Source organism: Mustela putorius, unplaced genomic scaffold, assembly GCF_011764305.1.
Source record: "Mustela putorius furo isolate JIRA1106 unplaced genomic scaffold, ASM1176430v1.1 tig00000281_pilon_pilon_pilon, whole genome shotgun sequence".
Lineage (NCBI taxonomy): Eukaryota > Metazoa > Chordata > Mammalia > Carnivora > Mustelidae > Mustela > Mustela putorius.
The window spans coordinates 23,822,665-23,837,075 of NW_025421343.1; the positions used below are offsets into that span (position 1 = coordinate 23,822,665).

At 38.4% G+C, this 14,411-nt stretch overlaps 1 protein-coding gene across 5 annotated transcripts in view; it reads right to left on the reverse strand.

Annotated features, from left to right (window-relative positions):
• The window catches only part of NDUFAF7 (NADH:ubiquinone oxidoreductase complex assembly factor 7), a 42,198-nt gene that overhangs the window by 11,999 nt on the left and 15,788 nt on the right, over nucleotides 1–14,411 (reverse strand). For all 5 annotated transcript variants that reach the window (XM_045079234.1, XM_045079236.1, XM_045079237.1 and 2 more), the window contains 7 exons: nucleotides 10,293–10,373; nucleotides 9,385–9,495; nucleotides 6,087–6,300; nucleotides 5,206–5,264; nucleotides 3,698–3,808; nucleotides 1,794–1,937; nucleotides 288–461 (listed from right to left, as the gene is read on the reverse strand). In XM_045079234.1, coding sequence (XP_044935169.1) covers nucleotides 288–461; nucleotides 1,794–1,937; nucleotides 3,698–3,808; nucleotides 5,206–5,264; nucleotides 6,087–6,300; nucleotides 9,385–9,495; nucleotides 10,293–10,373 — 894 coding nt within the window. The remainder of the gene's footprint in view (nucleotides 1–287; nucleotides 462–1,793; nucleotides 1,938–3,697; nucleotides 3,809–5,205; nucleotides 5,265–6,086; nucleotides 6,301–9,384; nucleotides 9,496–10,292; nucleotides 10,374–14,411) is intronic.

The following is a 14,411-nucleotide window of genomic DNA, read 5'->3' on the forward strand; positions in this document are numbered from 1 at the left end:
CTTCAGGACCCTTCTAAAATTATCCCCATAAACACAATCAACTTTTCCTACTGGGCATGAACACTATTCAAAGTCTTCATGCTAGCTTGTGTGGAGCTGCAGGGGCGTGCACAGTGGCCCCTGCCTGGGCAGCCCAGCTGCACCAGGCCCAACACTACCAGAAAGACCACAGTATCCAGGGCCTGCTGACTGAGAAGAGCGCTGAGGCTGGGGGATCTTATCACTGAAACGTTTTTATGAAATACTACAAAATAAAAATATTTAATGATCCTGAAATAAATCATTACCTTCAGCCGGACATCAATGCCCATATTTTTTAAAAACATCTGTTGTTTTATTGGCCCAAGAGAAGCTACTTGTCCCCCTGCCATTCTGCGCAGATAACTGAAGTCCACATCGGCTGTGAGGTCCGCCGTTCCAGGGGCAGTCAGGACGTCATGAAGCTTGTGGCCACAAAACCCCTTGAACACAATTTTTAAAATGATGAGTCTTTGTTCCTTTATGGTTATTATTACCAAAATTCAAGAAATGCTATCATTTTCGTACACTTTACCTAACTGTTGGAAAGAAAAACATAGCCTAAGTCAGTGGTTTATAAACTCTTAATATAGTAGCACCGTTTCCTCAAATGAGATGCTACGTGCAAAATCTGATATAAAGTGTGACACTGGGTGCCTGGAAATGCTGCCTTTCACATTTCATTACTGCTTGTGGTGATGGAGTAGAGATCCCATCAGTTCTGCACGTGTGTTAACTTGTTTCTTACTAGAATCAAGTTAAATTTTCACCAGACTCTGGATGGTGTTTGACAAGGTGTATCCATCAACTACGTGCACCAGAATCGCCTAAGCCCACGTTACTGCACTCTGCCCAGACCTACTGAATCCGAATCCTGGAGGGAAGGGTAGGGAATCAGCATTAAAAAAAAAAAAACTCCAGGGGTATTTTGTTTGTTTTAAGATACAATAAAATTAGAACTTGAGAACCACAGATCTAGAAATGACTAATAGTAGTATTCAATTAAAGTAGCATTACTTTAGTAGTATTCAATTAAATAGTAGTATTCAATTAAAGTAGTATTCAATTAATCAAATGTATTTCAATTAAAGGATATTCAACACAACTGATAAAGAACGTAAGGAAGGATGCTCAGGTAGAATAAAAGAATACATCTAGAAAGGAAAAAAGATTGAAAATATAGGAAAAGTCTGATCATAGTAGCCAAATCAAATTTGCATAGAAGTACTAAAAATTTTTTTTAAATGGAGAGGGAAAATTCTTAACTTTAAGAAAATCTTCCCATTTGTATTATTCAGATGCTAAGTAAGATCTATGCAGACCTAGGTTCTGCAGCTGAAGCAGAATGTAGACGATTCAGACCCTGTTCCAAGGCTAGTGTGGAAGGTGAAATCCTATGGTTAAGGGCAATTATAGGGCACCTGGGTGGCTCAGTGGGTTAAGCCGCTGCCTTCGGCTCAGGTCATGATCTCAGGGTCCTGGGATCGAGTCCCGCATCGGGCTCTCTGCTCGGCAGGGAGCCTGCTTCCTCCTCTCTCTCTCTGCCTGCCTCTCTGCCTACTTGTGATCTCTCTCTGTCAAATAAATAAATAAAATCTTTTTAAAAAAAAAAAGGTCAATTATAATATGTATTAATATTCACTATATATACTGTAATACTACAAGGCGAGGCACCATAGAAAGCAAAGGTAAAGATCTTCAGTGAGCTTCAAACATTAACTTTGGAGATGATACCAACGAACTGATGGGAAGTCATGTTCCTGAGTCATACATACTCTGAAGGTGTCTGTCTTCGTTCCCTCATGACCATAATCGGCGATCAGTGCCGCACCTCCGGTTAGTGCGATGCGCTGAGAAAGCTCCTGTATGATAACACCGGCCTCAGGACACACTTCCACGTGATCCCTTATTTCATCACGCTAATAAGGGAACAGGTAAATCCAAATGAATTACTGAAAACAGTTTCCTTAGGGTTTTTGTACAATCAGCATTTCTTAGTTACAATAAAAATAAATTCCTTCTCCGTATGCATTACGTTGTCCACACACAACCTTTCACGTTTCACCATTTAAGGAAGTTTCAAAATGCCCTTCTCATACTAGTCAGTGTACGTCTTATAGGAAGTGATCTTTTAAGAGAAATTAAACAGTTTTACATAGTTGGGATATAGTTTTTAAAGAAAGAGAATGGACTGCTCATCCAGAATGAAAACCCCATGTACATATATGTAATTTGCATTAGAATAATACGTAGATTCTTAGAAAGTTTTCATGAATTTCACTTTTTTATTGTTAAAAGGTCAGACTATCAACAAAGTCCCCAAATTAATTGCCCCAAATAAGTAAATACATACATATACATATATATATAAAATGTCATGAATGAATTTCAGCAATAATCTATTTTACCTATCGATAAATATTTTTTTTTAGTTTGAAAATGTGTATTAGCTATATTTTTAGTTATGAAACAAGGCATTCATAATTATTTGAACTCTGAAAATAAGAATGTTTTAATATAGGCTATAGTCACTTTATTTAAGGTTTTATTTATTTGAAGGAGAGAAGAGAACATCAACAGGGAGGAGAGGGAGAAACAGACTCCCTGCCGAGCAAGGAGTCCAACAGGGGGCTCAATCCTAGGTCCCACAGATCATGACCTAAGCCAAAGGCAGATGCTTAACCAACTGAGTCACCCAAGTGCCCCTAATATAGGCTATAATCACTTTAGATGAAAAATTACCTCAGCTTCTATTTTTATTCATTATTACTTAAAGCTGTTTATTCAGTTGCAAAGATATTTTTTGTCTCTCTAGAGGTGAATATTTTGCCATATGGATATTTATTGTCTGTAACTATATACATATAACACTGGATACTATAGCTGTAAACTATTAAAAATCACCACCATTCTTGATTTAAAAAAATAAATAAAACAGGCAATCTAAGCCCAAACATTCCTGACAAGCATAGGGTTTTTTGGACCCCTACACATGACCCCAAGTTAGAAAGACTCTTGCTATTACTCCTTGAGGCCAACAGAAAGCAGCAGTAAATGTACCATTCTGGCCATCTAGTATCAAACTTACTTAATTAAACTAATAAAGTTTTGAGCATTAAATGAGAAAATTAAGAGGAATATATACAAAGCGCTCAATAAATAGTTGTTTTCACACACCTCAAACTCTCTGGACAGGCAGATGCTACTGTGACCATGTCTCAGGGAACTGAGGGAAAGAGGGAAGGGGCAGGACATGGCTGAGTAAGCACGCACTACCTTCCTCCTCACAGGGCGTTCAGGTCATGCCTTCCTGAGATGATCTGACCCAGGCTCCTGACTCGATCACTATTAATAAAAATCACCTCATGTCTTACGAGCAACTCTCCCCTAGCCTCATCAAGTTAGGAATGCTAAAACGGGGCGCCTGGGTGGCTCAGTGGGTTAAACCCTCTGCCTCTGGCTCAGGTCATGATCCCAGGGTCCTGGGGTCGAGCCCCACGTCGGGCTCTCTGCTCAGCAGGGAGCCTGCTTCCCGCCTCTCTCTGGCTGCCTCTCTGGCTACTTGTGATCTCTGTCAAATAAATAAATAAAATCTTAAAAAAAAAAAAAAAAGGAACGCTCAGAAAATGAGACTATGAAGATTTGGTTGGCAATAAAGTAGGAAGAAAAAACTTCCTACTTGTATGAAGACTTCTGCTGGCGTGACACCAGGCGCCAAAACAAACCGCAGCTTATCAGAAACTTGTGGGTCGATATCAATGAGTACTTCTCGCCATCCTTGGGGTGTTTTCTGAACACAAAACATTGCATAAAAACACATTTTTATCAGTTTTTTCTCAAAATGCCTCTGCTAAAAGTAACTTATTTTTCTCCTCCTACCATATACAACAGATGACATTTACTTTACCACTCAAAAAAAGGTAATACTGTGGAGAAAGGGGAACCCTCCTACACTGTTGGTGGGAATGCAAGCTGGTACAACCACTCTGGAAAAAGCATGGAGGTTCCTCAAAAAAGTTAAAAATAGAGCTACCCCACGACCCAGCAATTGCACTACTGATTATTTACCCTAAAGATACAAATGTAGTGATCCAAAGGGGCATGTGCACCCGAATGTTTATAGCAGCAATATCTACAATAGCCAAACTATGGAAAGAACCTAGATGTCCATCAACAGATGAACGGATAAAGATGTGGTATACACACACACACACACACACACACACAATGGAATACTATGCAGCCATCAAATGAAGTGAAGTCTTGCCATTTGTGATGATGTGGGTTGTCGCAACTAGAGGGTAGGTATTATGCTTAGCGAAATTAGTCAATCGGAGAAAGACAACTATCATATGATCTCCCTGATATGAGGAAGGAGAGATGCAATGTGGGGGGCCTGAGGATAGGAAAAGAATAAATGAAACAAGATGGGATCGGGAGGGAGACAAACCATAAGAAACTCTTAATCTCACAAAACAAACTTTGGTTGCCGGGCGGAGGGGGTAGGGAGAGGGTGGTGGGGTTATGGACACTGGGGAGGGTATGTGCTATGGTGAGTGCTGTGAAGTGTGTAAACCTGCTGATTCACAGACCTGTACCCCTAAAGCTAATAATATATCATATGTTAATAAAAAATTAAAAAAAAAATTTTTTAAAGGCAATACTTCATTTCCTTTGAACAGTAAGAGTCGACTGGAAGGCGTGAACTGGTGTTGGTGAGGTAAGAGGTGGAGTCACAGACAGAAAATGAGCAGCAGGGCAGGCACCCCCAACAGCAGAGAGCAGACTCCGAAGCCTCTGCTAACAAATCAGTACACGCTCTCAGCCTCAGAAACTACCGGTGCACATATAGTACCGCCATATCTGAACTTGCACTTCAACTTCAATGAGGAAACATTTTTAGTCTTTGGATATTAAAGCTATTTGCTAAATGTAACCCTCCCTTGTACTATAGCCATTTACCATCTTAAATTCGTGCACATCTTTATTCCTGGAGAAATAAGCATTCTTACTAGTCATCCTAAGAGAATGAAGGTTCTACTTAATACTTGACTTTTGCTTTTCAATTATTTCTATTCATCAGAATTCCAAATATAGTCACCTTCAACAATAATTAAATACCATAAATGTTTTTCCTTCAACATAAAGCCTTTAGTTATTCAATTAATGACTTTATCCCATCAATACCTGAAACTTGTGCACAGGAAGAACGTCAAAAAATTCATGCGCCAGATAAAAGCTGTACCCTATTTAAAAACAGAAGGAAAAAACTTTCAGCATTTTTAAGGCAATACTTAAATCTTTCTTTCGAACACTAAAAAAAAAAAAAAGAAAATGCTAGTATTTTGTGTGGGAACCAGGGGGGCTCCCACAGCCACGTCTACGGAGAATCATCCCCTCACGTCTTCACCTACTCTGCAGAACAGATGGAAGAACATTACTGTTCTCATTTTCCACACAGCAGGATCAGACAGCCAGAATATCTCAATAATCAGTTACATCTTTTATCCCTCACCAGGCATGAAAGAAATCAGGACTCAAACTTGTTAGCTCAAAGAGGCTTTGAACTTGCTAATATCATCGGAGACAGCTGAGGAGACAGCTGATTGGAGGCCTGCTGAGATGGCTTCCCCCAGACCAGAGTGCCCCTGCAGGAGTGAGCAGGGCCTCAACCGCCTGGTGCAGGGATTTTTCCCTCCCCCAAGAAAAGGCCAGCAAGAACGTTCAAAAGATGAAGATAGTTAAACTACACCCACCCAGCGCTGCGTCCCTCAGGGCCCTGCATCCCCTCCCCCATCAGTACTATCTTATGGGTCAGGAAAAACTAAAAGGTACAACAGAGATGACACTGTCATTTTTGCAAAACCACAGGACATTGCTACTACTGCGAACCATGTTATTTTCTAATATAGTGCTCTTTTTGAGAAAAGGATTCGCTCTTCCCCATGAGTCAGGGACCTGGCAGCACTACCTCAGTCTATTAGCGTGCCCCCTGTGGCTCTGCTCACCATCACTGCGGGGATGGGGTGCGATCAAGATGATTTCATTACGTCGTGGGAAAGAATTACCTTTTGGAACATCCTGCAGATCTCGGTACCACGAGATTGGAATCCCAGATTTAGTAACACCTCTCATACATACGGGGGACCCAGCATTCCGCTCTAGCGGGATCTTCTCTTCCGTCAGTGTTAATGCTTGAATCTCACTCAATTTTTCGCTCACCTCTACCAGATGTATTGAAATGTCACAGTTTTTCAGCACAGATCCAAGCTGACTGAACACCTAAAGACAAAAGAAGGGGTAAAGGGCAAAATACAATGGGTTGGGCAGATTTGGGGTTTTCTAACCATTTACCTCAATAATTTGCTCATGTTACAGGAATAAAATTTGGTTTTGGAGGCATCTGTTCTCCACACAAGTCACTCTCCAGAAGTCTGTGAGAATCAAAACCAAACTATTACACACTGTCCACAGAAGAGATGAACAGTACACTATTTGTTTCCTAAAATAAAAATTAGACTGATGAATAAATGAAAATTATAGATTTAATATCCAATAAATAAGCAGATTAAGGGATCTAAAAAGAACAAGAAAATACATTGCACAGATACTCTTAATTTTATAAAGCCACTATGTCTATGAAATAATCTCATCTTTGAGATGTTTAAACTGTAACTTCAGGAAAAAAAATTTGAGTGGCACTAAAAACTTGGGTTTAACTTCGTAATTCTTTCACATTTTTAATTTTTTCTTAGCTACACACATTTTTATAACTGCTGTAAACATGGGGAAAAAGGAATATACTAATACTTTATCAATATTTTAGTGCTAAAAATTCAATGTCAAAGCATAAAGTACATCAATAGTATTTTTCATCTGAATTCAATTTTCATTGGTAATTTGCCTCCTACTTTTAAGATCTGAAATATGCAGGTAGAGACTGATAGTAAGGACAAGATTTTTCCGAATTCTGTTTTGAAATGAAACTACAAAGAGAAAAACTTCCCAAGAGAAAAATCCTTCAGAAATTATGAACAAGAAATGAAAATAAGTCTGTAAATTTGTCTTTGTCTATTTTCTTAACATTCCTTTAAATTCTTTGGCTTTTTAAGGTTCTTAACACTTGTTCGAAGAAAGTATCCTTTATACATTTTAAGAGCTATGGGATTGTATTTAAAGTACTTGAAACAAGACAGTATTATTTGAGAAACTTATTAAATATTCAAATGACTTTGCCAATTTAAAGAGATATAGAGCTCCAGAAACATAAATCAGTGGCTTTTTCCTATTGCCCCACAAATACAATAGATAGGATTATCTGTCAGATGTTATAAATCTTTTAAAAGCCTTTGATTCCTAATTTCAAGCAAAAATCATACAGCACCAAGACATTTAAATGTAGATTGAATTTTTTTTACAATGAATTGCAAGATACACTGAAGATAAACTAAAAAAGACTAATTGATTCCAAAGCAGTGTAACTATCAAAGTTTAATAAATACAAGTACTTATAATATACTATAAACCAAATTCCTCCTTTTTAAAAAAAATTTAGTGCCACATTTTCTTTTTTTAATTTTTCTTTTTTGTTTGAGGGAATGAGGGAGAAAGAGAGCATGAGAAGTAGGAGGGTCAGAAGGAGCAGACTCCCCACTGAGCAGGGAGCCCAATGTGGGACTCATCCCAAGATTCCAGGATCATGACCTGAGCTGAAAATAGTCGCTTAACCAACTGAGCCACCCAGGCACCCTAAATAACTCCTTTTTAATGTTTTTAGACAATATTAGGTAGAATGGAAGAAAGAACAATCCATGGAAAAATATCAGCTATCTCTGATTAAAGGGAAGTGACCTAGTGACCTGACCCTTCCTGTTGGAGCCCCCATGTTCTCCCTCACCCTCAGAGCTCAACCACCGCTCTCAATCTGGAGTTTATATGTCCCACTTTTTCTTTATAAATGTTACTGAACACGTTTGAATCACCAAACACATATTGTTTAATGCTGACTATTTAAGGATTTTATGTAATACAATCATATGATACGAATTCTCGTATAAATTGGTGTCTTCACTCAACAAGATGCTGAGTTTCATTTGAATATTGTGCATTCTGCTGTGATTTCACACATTGGCACAACCCTTGGCATTCCACTGTATGACTATATCACAATTTATTGATCTATTTTCCCACTGATAGTCTTTGGGGTTGTTTCCAGCTTTTCTGCTATTCTAAACAATGCTGTCTTCTTGTACATGCATCCTGGTACATATATGCCCTCATTTCTGGAGGGCATATATCCAGGAGGAAAACCGCTGGGTTGCACAGTAGAAGAACCTAAACGTTAGCAGATGATGCCTAATAAGCACTCCAAAGTGCTTACACCAAATCATGGTCTTACAGTCCGAGAGTCCCCTCTGTGCCACATCTCCCCATCCTCGCCAATGCTTGGTGCTGCCAAATCTTCTCATTGGAGGGCACAGTGATTTTAACTGTGTAACTGTGATTTTTAACTATGTCACTGTGATTTTAACTTTCATTTCCCTGACCCCCAACCAGTCTGAGCATTTTTTTGTTTTTCCTGGCAATGTGGATTTCCTCTTTCATGCTGGGCCTGTTCACATCTTCCGTCTGACTTTTCTATTGAGTTATCTGTCACCATTTTAACTATTGAAAGGAATTCCTTCTATATTCTAACTACCTTGTAGTTTATGTGTTGTAAATAACTCCTCCCACTCTGCGGCTTGGCTTATCCCTCTCTTTACAGTGTCTCTGAAGAACATAAGTTCCTAATTTCTTTAAGGAACAAAAAATTTGGGATGCCTGGCTGGCTCAGTTGGTTAAGCATCTGCCTTTGACTCAGGTCATGATCCTGGGGATCGAGTCCCACATCAGGCTCCGTGGTCAGTGGGGAGTCTGCTTCTCCCTCTGCCTGCTGCTCCCCCTGCTTGTGCTCTCTCTGACAAATAAATAAAATCTTTAAAAAAAAAAACAAAAAAACAAAACAAAAAATTCTTTAATGTAGTTGAAATTACCCTTCTATTTATCTTTTCCTTTATGGCTTCTGCTTTTTATACAATTCAAAAACTCTTTTCCTACTTAGAAGACAAATACACACTTCCAATGTCTTCTAAATGTTTTGACTTCTACCTTTCACATTCTCTCCCACCCTCATTTTTTAAAAATTACAAACAGACAACAGTAAGTTACGATTCATTGTATTATTCTCACGTTGTACTTCAGCTGAGAAATAGAGGCGGTTAAGGAGATAGGACTGAAAGCCAAGGAAGTCAATGGAGTTTGCAACAAGTCAAAAGCACAGATTCAGGTGAGTACATGAGGATCTAAAGACATTCTTTTATTACCTACCCTCAAAATATCTCCTGTGAGGGTACCCCTTCCTGGGCCCAATTCCACAAGCTGGAAAGCTGCATTTTTTCCAGTGGCCATCCATTCACTAATGAACCATATACCTAGCAGCTGTGACAAGGGAAAAAACTGAAGTATTATAAAAGTATAGCACAATATAAAATTCCACATAAATACATACTTTATGCCAGAAGGCAAAATGTTTGCAAATAAATTATGTATGTATGTTATTCAATATGTACATGCATGTACGCACATGCAGAAGCTTCACGGAGACATTACAAAAGACACCACTTAGAAAGCTTAGTAACAGGAGAAAACAGTTAAAAGGCACTTCCCCCTGTAAGAGATCTCGTAACACACATCAGAGGAATCACTTACAGGAAGGTGCTAGTCTTCGATAACGAATAAACATATGGAATAGGGTTATGCCTTTCTTCATATTCATATGATTTCAGTAATTACGTGGCTTTTTATGCATAATTAACATTTTTTAATACCTGGATTCTACTTCATTTTAGGTACTATTTCCTATATCTAAATTTAACAAGGGGTTTTTATGCAGAAATCAATGAACTAGAATCCCTAAGAAGAAAGAGTTCACAATTTGTTACGGGGGACTTCTGCTCTGACTACGGTGCAATCTTGGGCAGGGGCTTTAGAGCCTCTCCCCACTAACTCCTTAGTGTTTGGCACCTTCTCTCTCTTTCTTCACTAATCTCTCCTTCCTCTACTGTTCTCTATTCCTGCGGCATGTATATGATTAAAAATGAAAACTTAAAAAAAAAAAAGGAAACCTGAATCACAAAAACAAAGCTGTACAATGCTTTATTAAAGAAGAATACAACGTGATCTGCTTCCAAATATTTGTGATATTAGTTTCTCTTATAGTTTACATTGAATATTACCTCCCCAAAGATCTGACTTATTTCCGGTGAAGTAATGAAATCTCCTTTTTCTCCTAGCATGTCACGGTACACATAATATCCCTGAGTAAAAAGAGAAAGTAGAGAAAACAAATTAACTTTCAAATACACTTTTTAAACTACCCCTCCAAAATCTTATATGATGTATACAATGACATAATCATTCAGTAAGAAAGCAATCTCTTCTAAACAAACAAGATGAACACAGTTACTTAACTTTACAAAGTGCCAGAACAGATGGAAACATGATCCCTCCTTGACCATAAAGGAAAAAGCCAGGCCATGTCCATCCTCACATATCATCCCCCTGCCCTCCCCTCCCTGCTCCCACAACCCAACACAGTAAGACCCTGTCCGCCCCTCCCTCCAGCCTCCTTTCCCAAATTCTCACTATCTGTTTCAAATTAGCCCTGCCTGTTGGTGATGTTGTTGCTTGACCTACATGCTCGTTACGTGGGAGCGCTCACTTTGTGAAAATTTATCAAGCTATATGCACCTGTGATTTATGCATTTTTCTAAATGAATCTTTATATCTATATTATAATATTATATCAATATAAATTTATATTTATATCTCTTTTTTAATTAGCCCTGCTCATCCCATACATCCATGCCCTTGCAAATACTCTCCTTTCTTCCTACACGTTTCTCCCTGGCAACCTTGTACTCAATAAAATTGAATCTGCTCAAATGCCACCTTCCCTAACCTCCTCTTCCAGCCCTCCAACCTCAGACTAACAGCAGTGCTTCCTTTTATGTATTTATTTATTTCTAGGTCTGTATTCCTCACCAAGAGGCTTAGTTACTTGGGGAAGAGGACTACCTTATTTACTCTCCTATCCCAAGCTTAAGCTTATTGTTTAAACTTCAAGACATACTCAAGAATTCTTTGTTAGAAAATTCCCTGTGCTCCTCAAGCTCCTTCTTCCACTACCCTACTCAGCAGGTGACCTGAACTTCTGCCCAAAAAAGAAGTTAAGAATGTTATAAAATAGGACTCACTCAGCTTCCTGACCGGCCTCCACCTGCTCCCATCCATTCCTCAGAACTCAAGATGAAATGCCTTTACCTTCCACTCTTATCCAAACCTAATCCCACCACCTGTGCTCTGGATCACCACCTCTCCTCACACAGCTCTCGTGGGCCAGGATCTTGTTATCACCTCCTTCTCTAAGAGCTTTAACTCCCCTCTCTCAGCAGCAGAAATATACTTGAGTCAAACAAACAAAAAAAACCAAAACTACTTCACTTCATAGAGCATCTCCTCTCAAGCTTTTCTCTTTCTCTTCATAAATGAGCATTTCAGCAGTGTTTTTGTAGCACAATATGAGCCACTGTAGTAGCCTGATGAAGACCACAGATCCCTTCATAGAATGTTTTTAAATTCAGGACTTAAGCGCACAGGATTACACCTCCTCCAAAAACTGAAAAATATTCAGCCAATATTTAAAAAATAAACTTGTGATATAGTAACATATATGCATCCTTATGAATATATTAATAAAGCCAAGCCTGAGGTCTAATAAGTAACAAAGTTTTGAAGTATGGAAGAGCACAATGAATTCTGAGATACCTATGATCACTATTGATTTCCACTGATGCTACAATCATGGGGGTACTGATGCCAGTGGTTATGTTGATAATAAAAGAAAGGCTAAATTTCAGTTAGAAGCTAATGAAGGAAATGCAAATTAAAACCATGAGATATGTCCAGGACAAACAGAAACTAAAAGTATTTGCAATCACCAAACCAGCCCTACAGGAAATATTGAAAGGGGTCCTCTAAGCAAAGAGAGAGCCCAAAAGTAACACAGACAAGAAAGGAACGGAGACAATATACAACAACAGTCACCTTACAGGCAATATGATAGCACTAAATTCATATCTTTTGATAGTCACCCTGAATGTAAATTGGCTAAAACATAAAAACATTCAGGGCATCAGATTAAATAAAAAAGCAAGACCTTTTGATGTGCTGTCTGCAAGAGACTCATTGCAGACCCAAAGACACCTCCAGATTTAAAGTGAAGGGGTGGAAAACAATTTATCATGCTAATGGACATCAAAAGATAGCTGGGGTGGCAATCCTTTGGATAAATTACATTTTAAACCAAAGACTATAATAAGAGATCAGGAAAGACATTATATCATACTTGAAGGGTCTATCCAATAAGAAGATCTAACATTGTAAATATTTATGCTCCTAACATGGAAGCACCCAATTATCTAAGCCAATTAATAACAAAAATCAAAGAAACACATTGACAATAATACAATAATAGAGGGGACATTAATACCATCCTCACTGAAATGGACAGATCATCTAAGCAAAAGATCAACAAGGAAATAAGAGCTTTAAATGACACACTGGACCAGATGGACATCACAGATATATTCAGAATATTCTATCCCAAAGCTACAGAATGCACATTCTTCTCTAGTGCACATGGAACATTCTCCAGAATAGATCACATCTGGGGTCACAAATCAGGTCTCAACTGGTATCAAAAGATTGGGATCACTCTCTGCATATTTTCAGAGGACAATGCTTTGAAACTAGAACTTAATCACAAGAGGAGAGTTGGAAAGAATTCAAATATGGAGGCTAAAGAGCAATCTATTGAAGAATAACTGGGTCAACCAGGAAATGAAAGAGCAATTTAAAAAATTCATGGAAACAAATGAAAATGAAAACACAACTGTGCAAAATCTTTGAGATACAGCAAAGGCAGTCCTAAGAGCAAGTATATAGCAATACAAGCCTTTCTCAACAAACAACAAAGGTCTCAAATACACAACCTAACCCTATACCTAAAGGAGCTGGAGAAAGAACTACAAATAAAGTCTAAACCAGCAGGAGGAAGAGAGAAATAATAAAGTTCAGAACAGAAATCAATGAAACAGAAACCAAAAGAACAGTAGAACAGATCAATGAAATTAGGAGCTGGTTCTTCAAAAGAATTAATGAGATTGATAAACCCCTGGCCAGATGTATCAAAAAGAAAAGAGAAAGGACCCAAATTAATAAAATCATGAATGAAAGAGGCGAGATCAAAACCAATACCAAAGAAATACAAACAGTTATAAGAACATATTATGAGCAACTATACACCAGCAAATTTGACAGTCTGGAAGAAATGGATGCATTCCTAAAGACTATAAGCTAACAAAATTAAACCAGGAAGAAATAGAAAACCTGAACAGATCCATAACCAGTAAGGAGATTGAAGCAGTCATCAAAAATCTCCCAACAAGGGGCGCCTGGGTGGCTCAGTGGGTTGAGCCTCTGCCTTGGGCTCAGGTCATGATCCCAGGGGCCTGGGATCAAGTCCTGCATTGGGCTCTCTGCTCGGCTGGGAGCCTGTTTCTCCTCATCTCTCTCTCTGTCTGTCTCTCTGCCTATTTGTGATCTCTCTCTCTGTCAAATGAATAAATAAAATCTTAAAAAAAAAAAATCTCCCAACAAACAAGAGCCCAGGGCCAGGCAGCTTCCCATTGGAATATTATCAAACATTTATTTTTTTTAACTCTTTTGATAGTGTCTTTTGATGTACATTTTAAATTTTGATTATGTCCAATTTATATGTATTTTCTTTTGTTGTTTATGGTTTTGATATCATACTTAAAAATCATTGCCAAATTCAATGTTATGAAGATTTTCCCTGTTTTTTTTATTTTTTCAAAGATTTTATTTATTTATTTGACAGAGATCACAAGTAGGCAGAGAGACAGGCAGAGAGAGAGGAGGAAGCAGGCTCCCTGCTGAGCAGAAAGCCTAACGCAGGGCTCAATCCTAGGACCCCAGGATCATGACCTAAGCTGAAGGCAAAGGTTTTAATCCATGAGCCAACCAGGCAGCCCTATTATCAAACATTTAAAGAATTAATATCTATTCTTCTGAAACTGTTCCAAAAAACAGAAATGGAAAGAAAACTTCCTAACTCATTTTATGAAGCCAGCATTCCCTTGATCCCAAAACCAGACAAAACCCATCTCCCCCATCAAAAAGAAGAACTGCAGACCAATATCCCTAATGAACATGGATGCAAAAATTCTCACCAAAATACTAGTCAATTGAATCCAACAGTATATTGAAAGGAT